At 36.2% G+C, this 12,793-nt stretch overlaps 1 protein-coding gene across 4 annotated transcripts in view; it reads left to right on the top strand.

Moving 5' to 3' along the window:
* ARID4B (AT-rich interaction domain 4B) overlaps positions 1-12,793 on the top strand; it is an 89,784-nt gene that overhangs the window by 60,377 nt on the left and 16,614 nt on the right. For all 4 annotated transcript variants that reach the window (XM_065631644.1, XM_065631641.1, XM_065631643.1 and 1 more), the window contains exon 17: positions 9,334-9,582. In XM_065631644.1, the coding sequence (XP_065487716.1) occupies positions 9,334-9,582 (249 nt within the window). The remainder of the gene's footprint in view (positions 1-9,333; positions 9,583-12,793) is intronic.

The following is a 12,793-nucleotide window of genomic DNA, read 5'->3' as shown; positions in this document are numbered from 1 at the left end:
AACGAATAAACAAAAACCCAAACTAAAACAAAAAGCAAGGAAAACCCCACCACACACACCAAACCAAAAAAACCCAAACCACAAGTGTTTTTCAGCAGCCACACAAAAAAATACTAAGTTTAAAACAATATAGTCCTTAGTAATCCCCAGTGTGTCAACAATTTGTATTCTTGCAATTTGGATCCTCATACAGTAGAATTTCAAGAGATAAGAACACAAAAGTAGCCATTATAGGTCAGATCGAAGGTCTCTTAATACAGTGTCTTGTCTTCAACAAAAAACAATAACAGATGCTTAAGGGAAAAGCTATTACAAGAGGGAAAGCAGATAATGACACCTCCTTATACTTTCACAGCAATCTGTGTATCACGGATGGGGTTTTTTTGTACTTAATACCAGCTGTTGCCTGACCACTAATTCCCTTGTTAATTCCAGCAATCTTTGCTATTCAGTAGATCAGCTGTCTTAATCTTCTGTATAAATATCATTAACTCTTAATGCTTTTTCTAGCCCATTAAGAGTTGTAACAGAATGTAACAGAATGGCAGAGTTCAGTGTATTGATTTCTGATTAATTAGTAATAGGTTTTTTTCATTTTATTAAGGATTATTTTGACTTCCATGTAACAGTTTCTGGAAGGATCCTCTATAAAATGGTTTTGTCTTCCTGAATATTTTTAGTGAGATTACATCGGCAATTCTGTAACTCAGAAATGTGGAATACAGAAAAAAATATGTTTACCTGAACTCAGTTAGAAGAGCCTTTTCTCTTTCTTTGTTGATGTGGTATCATTTGTATCCAATGTTGTTTTTTTTTTTTAAAAGACCAATTGCAGGAATTTATTACATTTACCATTTTTGAGGTGAACTGGTTGATTTGTACTGTAACAGCTTTGCTAGGTATTCAGAATTATTAAAGACTGATTTTACAATGCTACTTTCAAAATAAGTAACTAAATAGATGGAAGACTTTGCACTACTTAGAGAATAGCAGTTTTTAAAGTTCCCTAAATTGTATATTTGTATGTGTGTATGTTTGTGACATTGCGTTTATATACTTGGAAAGTACAGTGGCTGAATACTTACCATGCTGCTATAGTACATGAAATTATAGGCTGCATTTACTTTTCAGTAATCCTTTATTGTTTTGTGGTGTTGGCGTTTGGTTTTTTATCGTGATTGATGTCCATTTGGGTTATTTATGACATTAAAAAATGTTATGGGTTTTCTTAGGTTTTTTATTTATGAAAACAACAAACAACTGTAGAAAATACAACTTACTCTCAATTTTCCCCAGTTCATCTGATTATAATTGAGTAGGTTCTTGTCTCTCTACTTCTCTTTACTCATCCAGTAAAAACTCTTCTAAGTAGTATTTTGCTATTGTAATTCATTAAAGATGGTAATGAGTTGTTTAGGGTTGAAATTGTAGCTCTTAAATGTAGATGTAGGCAGTGATGTGGTCATTGCTGGGGCTAAGTTTCAAGGAATAATTTAAACTTACAAAAAATGAAATGTTCGTAGTAGTTAATAGTCTGTAAGCATTTATAAGCAGTAGTGCTGTAGTAGTGCTGTTAGTGTGATTACTTCTCATTTCCTCCCTCAGAGATTGACAGGTAGTATAAAATGCACTTGTATCGGTGTTCAAGAGATTTTTAAAATGTCACAATCATCCTAAATCCTAAACAAAGTTTTTAGCATTTATACTATAAAGGCATAACAGGATTTTGTGAGCGTGTATGCTGGTGGGAGTGTGTACTAGACCTACTCCTCCTATCCTCAACTTTATGGGTTAGAAGTGGCAAAGGTTATACAGAGGCGGTTTGAGTTCTTTGTTGAACTGAAATACAAAATGAAAAATGCATTTTTGTAGGTAAAAAACTAATCACACACACAAAAAGTACCCAAAATGTGATCAAAATAGATCACAGGGGTTTTTTTTCTTTTTTTTTTTTTTCGGTTAGTGTATTTAAAATGTATTCTAGAACCTCTTTTAATCTGTGGACCATCTGTCTTTTACAGTCCTAACCAAATATAATATTATATAAAGCAAACTTGTAGAGTTTGCTATTTGAATTTATGTCTGTAGGACTTTGGACATCTTCGTTTAGCTTATTTGTGTATGGACACAAGGAACCAAGAAGACAAAAAAACTTCTCGGTTTCCTCTTGCTGAATTCTGTTGGGTGGGCTAGATCTAATGCTCAGCTTCCAGATCTCAGGAAGTACTACTGGAAGCCGGGGCTGTTTATTTTCCATAGGTTTTGTTTCTCTGTGCAATCCCATGTGTCTCAGCCCTTTGAGATTGCTGCCACTTGAATCCTATGGTCCCTTCGGTAAGGACCTTCACAATATGATGACGAGGAAGAAAGGCCGAATGTGGTTCTCTTCCTTTTTTCTGAAGAGTGCCTGATTCTTGCTTGCGCAACTGTGTATCTGTGAACACTGAAAATAGAGATTCAAGGGCAGCTTGCTCCGTACATTATACATGCTTTTCTTAGTGGTTGTGGGGGTTTTTTTGTGTTTGTTTTTTACTGTGGCTAGCCAAAGATGCATGTGCTAGATTCAGTTTTGTGCAACTTCTAGTCATAAAAACAATTTTTAAAAGGCCAGTAATGTATTTTTTCTCACTGGTCTGTTCCAGAGAGATCTTTAAAAAAATGGCTTTGTAAAACCGTCCTTTTCCTTAAAGTACAAAGAAGTATTCATTATTAGTCAATGAATAAACAAAAAAGTTTAAAGTCCTCCTTATTTTGAAGTTCCTGCTAACTTCTGTTGTAGAAGTAATGATCTTCAAATGTAGCACTGCATAGTTGGTGCAATTTTGCTTTCTAGCATCTAACATTAACTGTTGTAACTATTCAAAGACTTGAGTCAAAACCAACATATAGACAACCGAGGGGCTTTTCTACACAATGAACAATGTAGACAGTCGAACATGTTCCCAAGAGGCTGAGGCCATGAGCCTAGCAGAGTTTTAGAAAGTGTGGGATTTTTAGTATAAGCTAATAAAATAAAAAGTAAGCTTTTAAAAATTTCATAGTAGATACAGTTTGTGAACTGAAGTGTAGGTTAATTGCTAGTTAACCAATATGAGTAAGAAAATGTTTTCTAAGACAATTAATTCAACTCCAAGTGTTTGGTGGGTTTTTTTGTGGGAGGTGCATGTGACATTTGGTATTTCGGGGGTTTTTTGGGGTTTGTGTGGTTGTTTTGGTTTTGGTTTGGTTTCCTTTTTTTCTTTCCGGTGTGTCTGTTTGGTTTTTTGTTTGTTTCTTTTTGTTGTTGTTTGTCTTTTTAATGCTCTAAAGCACCTGGGACAGGCCGCTGTCAAGAACTTTACACTGAACTGAAAGATGAAGTGCTCAGAATCTGGATAATTTTTGCCTTCCAACAGAAATTTGCATCAGACTTGTATATCGGTAGTACTTGGATTTTTGAGATGACTAGGTAAAATTGTTTGAAGTAATCCCAGTTACAGTACAGAGAGATTGCAAGAGACTTTGTTCTTGCATTTTCCTTCTTTTGGATGAGGTGCTGCCTTAACCTGAGCACCAGGAGGGGCTGCCGTCTCTGGATCCTTATCCTGCCCTTTCTCACCAGGCTGTCATTTTCATTACTCACAAATAGCTTTTACTTGGTGTTATGAAAGTTCCTGGATTCTTTTTTCCCCTTCTTGAAATCTGCCTGCCTTTTTCTTTTTTTTTCTTTTTCTTTTTTTTTCTTTTTCTTTTTTTTTCTTTTTCTTTTTTTTCCTTTTTTTCTTTTTCTTTTTTTTCTTTTTCTTTTTTTTTCTTTTTCTTTTCTTTTTTTTTTAATTTCCTCCGAGCAAGGCATTCTTAAAGAATACTTTAGAAACCTAAACACTTCTGGTTGTCTTGTATGGCCGATTTAGGTCTTCCTGGTATGGTTTTCTGGAAATTGGTACTGTCATTTTGACAGTATCAAAAGGAGAAACTGCTAAACCTCTTTGGCTAATAATCATGAATTGGAGTTAAGCCATTCATTTACATGCAAAGGAAAAATCTCAATCTTAGAGCAGTTAAATATATTATTACATGCAGTAGTAGCATTTCCCTTCCTATAAGCACTAGGAGAGAACTATGAATAGTAAAAGCAGTAGTTGAGAACTAGGTTAAGATGGGCATTGTTTCACAGGAAGGGTTCTACTAGGGCTTGTTACCCTTGTAGGGCAGGGTGACTACCTGCTGTGCATGTGCTGGTGATGGCTTCTGTTGATACAAGAGTTACATTTTCTGGAAACTCTTGATAGGGATTTTCTGCAAGCAATTTAGAAGGGGATTATGTAATAGTCAGATGCTCCATTTCATGTATGGGAGATAACAAGTCGTTAGAGGCAATGGTTTTTTTTCAGTTCCTTGTCTGTTAAAATGACATATCAAAGCTTTATGGTGGCAAATCTGAAATGGTAACAGGAAGGTTAAAAGGTTTTGGAGTGAAGGAGATTTGATATGGAAGGCCTATCTTCTATCTTCTGGATTAGTGTTGAGAACTGTATATTGAGATAGGTTTCTCAGTCTGATTTAGGTTTATATGGAATTTATTAGCTTAGGAGAAGGGAGAGAAATGTGCTGTGTTCATTTTACAGTTGGTGTGAACATCTGCTCTGAACTTTAGATTGTTGGTGTGTATGCAAAAAACCACATTTTTAAGAAGCATACTTAGGTAGTTTCATTTATAGGAACATATTTCTGTGCTCTTATTTGTAATGTGTATTCTATTTATGTATTGCAGCTGCCTTGCTATTGGAAAGGAAGTTTTTTGTCATGTTTTCATAAACAGTTTAATTGATTTTTTTTTTTTTGGTCTTAATATAGAATGTGCACTGATATATACATATATGTAAGGATTGCTTTTGGTACAGCAATAAGCTGCTAATGACACAATACTAAAGCGCAGAGTGGCAGTGTAAATGTTCCAGTGCTCTGCATGCATCATGTTGAATGAAAGGGAGGCATCTTCGATGTGGAAAAAGTGGTTCTGTCATCACATTTTACATAGCTTACAGTCACTACGGAGGTTATTCCATGGTAGCTGTCACTGAGACTTACGCGCGTGGGTGAGCCCTTAAGCATTCATCAAATCCTAGTTGTTTTCGAGCCGAGCGTGAACCAGTGCCATAAAAATGAAAAGTGCTGTACTCCTCAGCCAGACTTCTGAACCATCCATTATCCTTTTGAGGAATGTTTCAAAATACTTGAAAAAAACTTGGCTGAATGATCAGAAGCAATAACAGGAGGTCCTCTCATTTTTCTTCCCTGCAGCAGCACTGGTTACAGAGTACGTGCTTGCATGGTTGAAGTGTACTGTACTGCTCTCAGATGTGATTCAAATCAAGTTAGTGCCATTCCCCTTCCCTCAGAATGATGGACCATAACTGTGTATTTATTCAGATTTTCTGTGTGTGTAGACAGAAGTCCTTGGAGCTTTTATTTTTAGGTTTTCTTTGCAACTTCAGAGGGAAGACAAACACTGGTGAATTTTGGGCGTTTTGTTATTTTGTTTAATGAAAGATGATGTTCTAGCTTCATGGTATAAATATGGGTCTTAATGGCCTCTCTGCCTTAAAACATAAGGGCATCTTAATACAGCTGTGATTGAAAAAGCCAGAGTATGAAGGAGACTTGACATCTCCCAGCTCTGTATTGTGTGAAGTAGAGGTTAAATAATGCTCTAGGATGAGAAAAAAGGAGGGAAACAAAAATAGAAGCTAATTGCTAAACTTGGAGTGTCAATTACACTGGAGTTTATTTCTGCTTGTGGTTCAATTAACTGTAATGACTTAATTGAACCAATAATTGAAGTAATCTTGCTTCCTCAAGTTTTAGAATAACCCTTGAAAAAAATAATCTTGCATTTGCCATCTCACCTGCTGTGTGTGCCAGGGGAAGTGTGTTGGAGTAGGGATAGGTTTGCTGTGAAACAGGGATCCCAGGAGGCAAATCTAATGCTCCAAATCATACCCTGTCTCAAAGGTTTCACCCAGACTTTGTGACAACACTGCGTTTAGTGCCAGAGATTGTGGCTTGAAAGACATTTGCATGATACTGCAGTTCCTTTAGTGGTGTAATAGCATGCGCTATTTCATCTATTAACAACATCTATTTGTTGATATACCTACCCTTATGGGCTTGTTGATGTTAAATCTTTATATTGACAGAGAATTACCCGCCATATGTGTATTTCTGAACACTTGAAGTATTTTTAGCCTTTTAACGATTTCACAATGTCCTTTGGAGCTAATGATAAGCAGTATTTTTATGATCTAAATTTTTTTATGGTTTCACCTTATTAACAATTTTTTTGCATTTTAATTCATTAATTTCCTGCTTCTGAAGGTTTATGTTTCCATTCTATGGGAGATGGGGTGAGGGTATTCTTTAATCTGCAGTTGTATTGGGAAGTGCATTTGAGTCCTCCTGATAAGCTTTCTGGGAGTACTTCGGTTTCTGGAACAATTACACTTGAATTGCTGTGTCTCTTGTGCAGTGTGCATGCACAGCTGCTGCTGCTGCCTTGTTTAATCAGCTGCTGCTTGGGTTGTTCAAATCGTTGCAGCTTCATAATAAATATTACTTGGTACTGGTTTTAAGCTGGCAATTACCGTCTTCTGCCAAGAGGCTTGGTGTGTGTTTAGTATGTTGTTTCCCTCTCCCCTCCCAAATAAGATTTTGACTAAACAGCATTAAAGGAAATCTGATGTTCTCATCCATGCATACATGGACAAATGAGGTTATGACTGTGCATCCTGGATGGCTACAATCACAATTTTCTCTTGCAAAGCTCTGTTTCACAGCAGTCATGGCATCTCCTTCATCTGCTCTGCCAGGTTTGCACTTTTTATGGCCTTGTAAAACAATGTTTTTTCTTCCTTGCAACCACTGGGATTTTTTTGTTGTTGTTGTTGTTCAAGGAACTATATGAGTACACTGTTTTTTTTCTGCTCCAAAATGATGAATATTCTTTGCTTTTGTTTGGTTTCCTAAAATCTTCAGTTTATGATCACTGACCAGATCACTCCTTAGAACACCTTTTAATTGCAGCCATCTCTGCTTCCATTTTGCTTTTGCTTCCTGACATTCCCTCCGCCTACATACAGTGTGCTCTTCACATCTACTTGACCATCCAAGTTACTCAGCTTCACAATGAGGGTTTCACACATCCACACTCATGCTTCCAGAGGAGTTCTGGTATTGTCATGGAGTCTTTGTAGAAAACCTGTTGGGACACCAACAAAGCTGTAGGGTGATTAAGGTGAGACAGACTCTAAACTTGTTCAGCTTCCAAAGAGCCACTGATACCATAATTACCAGTGTCTGGAAAATCATGAATGTCTCTCATAGGCATACTTTTGTTTGCAGACCACATTTGAGGATTGTGCCACTAGTTCTTGGGGGTGGGGGTAGAAATTCTGCCAAAATTTGGTGTGTTAGAATTTTGAAAAGTCTTGTTAGTAATGGGAAGTCACAAGCTCATCTTGTTCTTGGAGCAGGGGTGGCTCTGCTCGTGATGCCAAGTTTTTTTTAGCTTTTGTATAATAACTGTTAAGCTGCAATTAGGTAGTAGTTTTGATTTAGTACAGCAGAGAGTATAATTTAAAAGCATTTACATTACTGGTTGTTGCTTTTTTGTTAGCTGTGGAATTCTGTTCAGGAATTTTTCATCTGAGTCTTGGTGGACCTTTATTTGTGATTTCTTTGGGAAATGAATTTTGCCATATAATGTGTAGTGGAGATGAAGTGAGCTTTCAAAATTTGTTCATGTTGCGTTTTTAACTCTTGTGGTTTTAACTTCACTAGCAAAGTAACCCACTTAAAGTATATAATAAATTGAAAACCTTGGCCCTCTAGAACAAAACTCTCGGGTCCATGCCATTAATACCTGAACAGACACATCTTCTGTGATTAGATTTAGTTAATATACCAACAGAGGGAATTTTCAGCGTTTGTCTTGTGGTGTATACACATAGATATATATTTATATATTTTTTTGTGTGTATAGATATGTGTGTGGCAACATTCATTTCTAAAATAATTTCAATAAACCATTGTGGTTATGCTACAGTTGAATTTAGTTTGTTGTTCTGAGTTATCTTTTGGCAGCTAACTAGATAATAATACTGCAGTTTTACTTCTACAAAGAAGCATCTTAATAATTAAAATGCTATTTGATCCTTTCACAGAGAGAAAGTAGCTTGGTTTGTCTGAGTATTTTTCTACTGAATATTTCATGGAAAGATTTAGATTATTAATACAGACTTTTATGTTTGTGAGATTAACTTAAATACTGGTGTGAATCAGACTTGGAGCAGCACCTCTCTTTTCTTATTCAGTCTGTAATACATTCAAATATATCTGTTCCATATCTCAGATTTTTAAATTATTAGTGGTCTGTGGTTATTGTGAATTCAGTAAGTATCCCTAATCTGTTCTGTATTGGACAGAGTGTGGGATTAGAATGATGTGAGGGCCAATAATATTGTTTTGTAAAGCTGTTGGAGATTAAAAGATATTTTTCCGCCATTAAGTTTTGTAGTGTAGTCTGCTGCTTTAAGGTGGTTGGTAGCTGCCATTGACTGATACTAGCAAGATTTGTGGGTTCTTAGTGCTTCTGAAAATTGGTCCAAATATCTAAAAATGTATTCAAAATTAGATTACTTTTGAAAACAGTTAACACTTGCTTGGTATTTATATAATAATTTAGTGCAAGTTTGACTTACGTTTAGAAGACTTATAGCATAATTGGAAGGAGTGACAAGGTCATAAATTAGCACAGGTTGCTTGATTTGCTATATAATCTCGCATACTTTTTTTTTTACTAAAATCTGGTTTTGGTTGCAGTCACTTCAAAGTGTTGAGATAGAGATTATTTATTACAATAAAGCAAAGATCTTTTGCAGAAGCAAGTTTCAAGAAGCACTTGTAAAACTTGTAGGTTGAAAAATGGAATTCAGGGAACTTTCTCTATATTTAGAAGGAAGAGTTTGAACTGAAAAAAACTATGTTTAAATATAGGATCTGCATGAAAGAATTCTGTAAAGACGAATTTGAACAACTTCTGCTCATACAGATTTTGATGGATTATATTTTTGTTTTAGTCAAGTCATTCTTGCACCTTACAGTCACTGGATTTTGTGTGTATTGCTGTATCCTATTTTGCTGATATTATTCAGCCATAGTGCAGTTTCACATATTTGGAGCCTGCTGTTTCTCAGTCTCTAATGCATCCACAATATTTATCAATATATGTGGTTTGGAACTGAAAAGCTTATGAAGTATCTCATATTAACTCTACAATTTTTTAAACCTTTCAAGAGATGACACGAATAAGGAAGAAGATGAAGATGAAGAAGAAGCAGAGGAGGAAGAAGAGGAGGAGGAGGAAGAAGAAGACAACAATAACAATGAGGAAGAAGAGTTTGAATGCTATCCACCAGGCATGAAAGTCCAAGTGCGGTATGGAAGAGGGAAAAATCAAAAAATGTATGAAGCTAGTATTAAAGATTCTGACATCGAAGGTGGAGAAGTCCTTTACTTGGTGCACTACTGTGGATGGAACGTGAGGTAACTTGAGTTTTAGTTAGTGATTACTTCTTGAATTACTTCTAAAATACACTTGTGTATTTTGAAAACTAAATGAATAGACACCTGGAGTCCTAAACTTTCAGTATTGGTGTTCTGTGAAGGTCATTGTACTGTATGAAGCTATTAGATTTTTAACACTATATAAATGCAGTTATGTTAGTTACTTAGAAAATCGTCTTAAAATGACTTGATCAAAGAAGGCTTCTTTCATTCCCCACCTTATTTTTAGATTTCTCCGTACAACAAGTGACAGCTTACTCTTCCACAAATTCCTCCTCTGGCTCTCTTAAACCAGTTTTACCTCATACAATATTTGAATGGTGCACTTAGCTGAGTCTGTATACACACTCTTGTCAGCGAGCCAGAGAGTGCACTAGCAGTAGGGTACTTAAAAAGAAAAGTACAAGATTCTTAGTGGCAGATTAGTGTGCAGCAAGTAATTGCATTTCATTCAGATCCAATTTTTACCCCCTCCCACCTCTCCTGCCCCTGTGGCTGTTTCAAGCTTCCAAACAAGACTCTTCTTAGCCTAGTGGATTCTTATGCTTTTTTTAATATATGCAGGAGTATATGCTTTTTATTGTCTTTATAGCATTAACAGAAATAAGTTGAAGTATTAATACATTTTTTCCATTTCAGACCACTTTTTTTTTCCATTTAAAACTTGAAGCAAGTTTGAAAACAGTAAACTACAGCTTCTGAGTGCCTTTTAAGCCAATTACCAAGTCTCTGCTTTTTTCCTCAGTTTGAACATACCTGCTCATTTTCCTCAGCTGTCATCTTTTAAAGTTTATTCCTGTGTTTATAGATCTCTTAAAAAAAAGTCTGAGGCAAATCAGCTGTCTTTTATTTATTTTTCACCTTCTGGAAAATCTATGACCACCTTCTGTCATCTGGACTTTGATTACCATCCTAGCTCTGACCAAGGGGGTGCGACAAATCTTATTCCTTCAGTGCTGGCAAGATCTGCTAGCAAAGGTCACAATTACAGAAGCGTGATACTTCCCTCTCTGCCTTGAATACACCTCTTTGCATCTGGGCCAGGTTATGTCCAGGACCACCTAAGCCACTGTTGAGGAGGAACGTCTCAATATTGCCAGTTTTTATATTGGTCTTTATTAGAAATTTGATCTACGACAATATGATCTTTCACGTAAACTGTCTTCAGGCAACAGTTGTAAGCATAGTGGCTTATGAAGTCAAGATACTAGGGGAGATGCAGCCTGCTCAAGGTGGGATTTGGAATGTGACTGACATCTCCATCATTACTGGGGAGTACTTCCTTAGGATCATAAGTTGCTGGAATTTGCATCTGTTTGCTGATGATTACTTTGTGCCGTTCCAAGAGGTTTCTTGCTTTAAAGCTTTCGTGTTGGAATTCACCTGTAGATGTGGAAGTTATTTTCCTTTTTCAGTAAATATTAAGCTATATACCTGCTATGAGGTGACATGTTCAGAGTTTTCTTTGAGCAGTACCACTTAAAATATGAAGAAATGAGAAGCCAAAAATGAGCCTTCATCTTGGAGATCCCAGCACCCTGGTTCTTAAAGGAGAAATCAAGATTCTGTTTTTTGAAGTCTGCATATTAAACAAATACGTGGATTGATAGCAGAAGTGTTATTCCTGTGACTAGGATATATTCGATACAAAAGCATTTTTAGTAAACTTGCACTCATTCGAAAGGGGAGGGGAGTCATTTGGACTTCGTTGCAGCAGGACTTGCATTTATATTCTTACCTGGTGTTTGCAAAGAGCCCTCTGAAAGGGGATGGGAGAGTAGGATTCTTCACTGAAAAAGATATCAGTGTTTGAGATTTAGCTATGAGACTTCACGTGGACTCTGCTAAATGTGGCTAATTTTTAAAATTCAAGTAAAATTACTTAAATTTTTGGATTTGACAGTACAAGTGGATAAGCCTGAGTGTAAGGCAGCATCTAAATGCTTAGATATTTTTGTATTGTGAAGGCAAGTCTTGCGTGATGTAATAACTTGATATGGCTTTTTATCAGTCACAGCCTGGAAAAATAACTGTTCTACTTGGATAGGGGGCAATTCCCTCTTCCTTTATTCATCGTAGTTTACTTCTAGCCTTTAGCAGGGACAAGTACTGTAACATTAGGTCATGGGATGTACTGAGCTAAGAAAGGGTTCTAATCCAGGATTTTTCTAATTCTGTCATTCTCATACTCCTCAAAATTGACTTTCCTGTTTCCTCTCTTGGTTAGTATGCCATTTAATGGCCTGTTCTTTAAACCTGTAAGTCTGAGCAGAAATCCTAAATAACTGCTAATGTTTCTTATCACAAGGTAGCTTCAGTATTGGTTTGGGATTCAGAATAATTGTGTGTATGTGTGCGTGCATTCACACACTTTAGGGTACTTGGAATAGAGTTTGGTATACTTGGTATTCATCTTTGTTAATTTATTTTAAACATTCTGGAACCAGTGACACTAATGACTGTGGAACTTTTTTGTTTTAAAATAGTAAGTAGAAAATACAGAAATCAAATATAGTGTAACAGCATGTATGCTACTTCACGCTAAAGGGTCCTCTTAGCTCCTGAGATTCAGGTGATGCGTGTCTCTGGTAAAGGTAAGGTATTGTAGTGTTCAGTGGAGCCTGACTTGTAGTGAAAGGGAATGGTAAAAATCTCTACCCTGTTAGAGAGAACTGTTTATGTTACCACTTGTTAACCAGAAAAAGCTCATGAGAGAAACTGTATTTTTTCTAACAGGCCAGTCATGTTCTGCATTATGTATACTTCATATGGAACTAAAACTTCCCTGGGGCTCACAGTGCCAGTTCCTCCTGTAATAATTTTAATTTTCAGCTGCCAGTGCAAAGAAAAGTTCATTGTGTAAGTGTTTGAGGTGAATTTCTTCTGCAGTGTGTTCCCAGTAATTGAAGACAGAGAGTGTGTATTCAGAAAGAGTTTAGGTTTTTTTTAGTCTGTGTGTTACCTGGTACGATATCACAAGATGTTATTCTCATTTCAAGTGTTTAAAACTAAGACTTGTTATTTTCAACATTTCTTTCTTTAGAAATCTGAATGTGAAAGTGCTAATTTCTGTCTTGGTTTATTGAAGCATTAACGATATACAAATTTTGGACTTAACAGGAAACCACTGAAATTAAAAACACATGCAATCAAATTTCAGGTTCTTGAGCGTAGCATATGTCATGGAGGA

The sequence above is a fragment of the Caloenas nicobarica genome, chromosome 3 (genome assembly GCF_036013445.1).
Source record: "Caloenas nicobarica isolate bCalNic1 chromosome 3, bCalNic1.hap1, whole genome shotgun sequence".
Taxonomy (NCBI): Eukaryota; Metazoa; Chordata; class Aves; order Columbiformes; family Columbidae; genus Caloenas; species Caloenas nicobarica.
The sequence above is the reverse complement of the archived record's forward strand: the minus strand, read 5'-3'. Positions and strand labels throughout refer to the sequence as shown.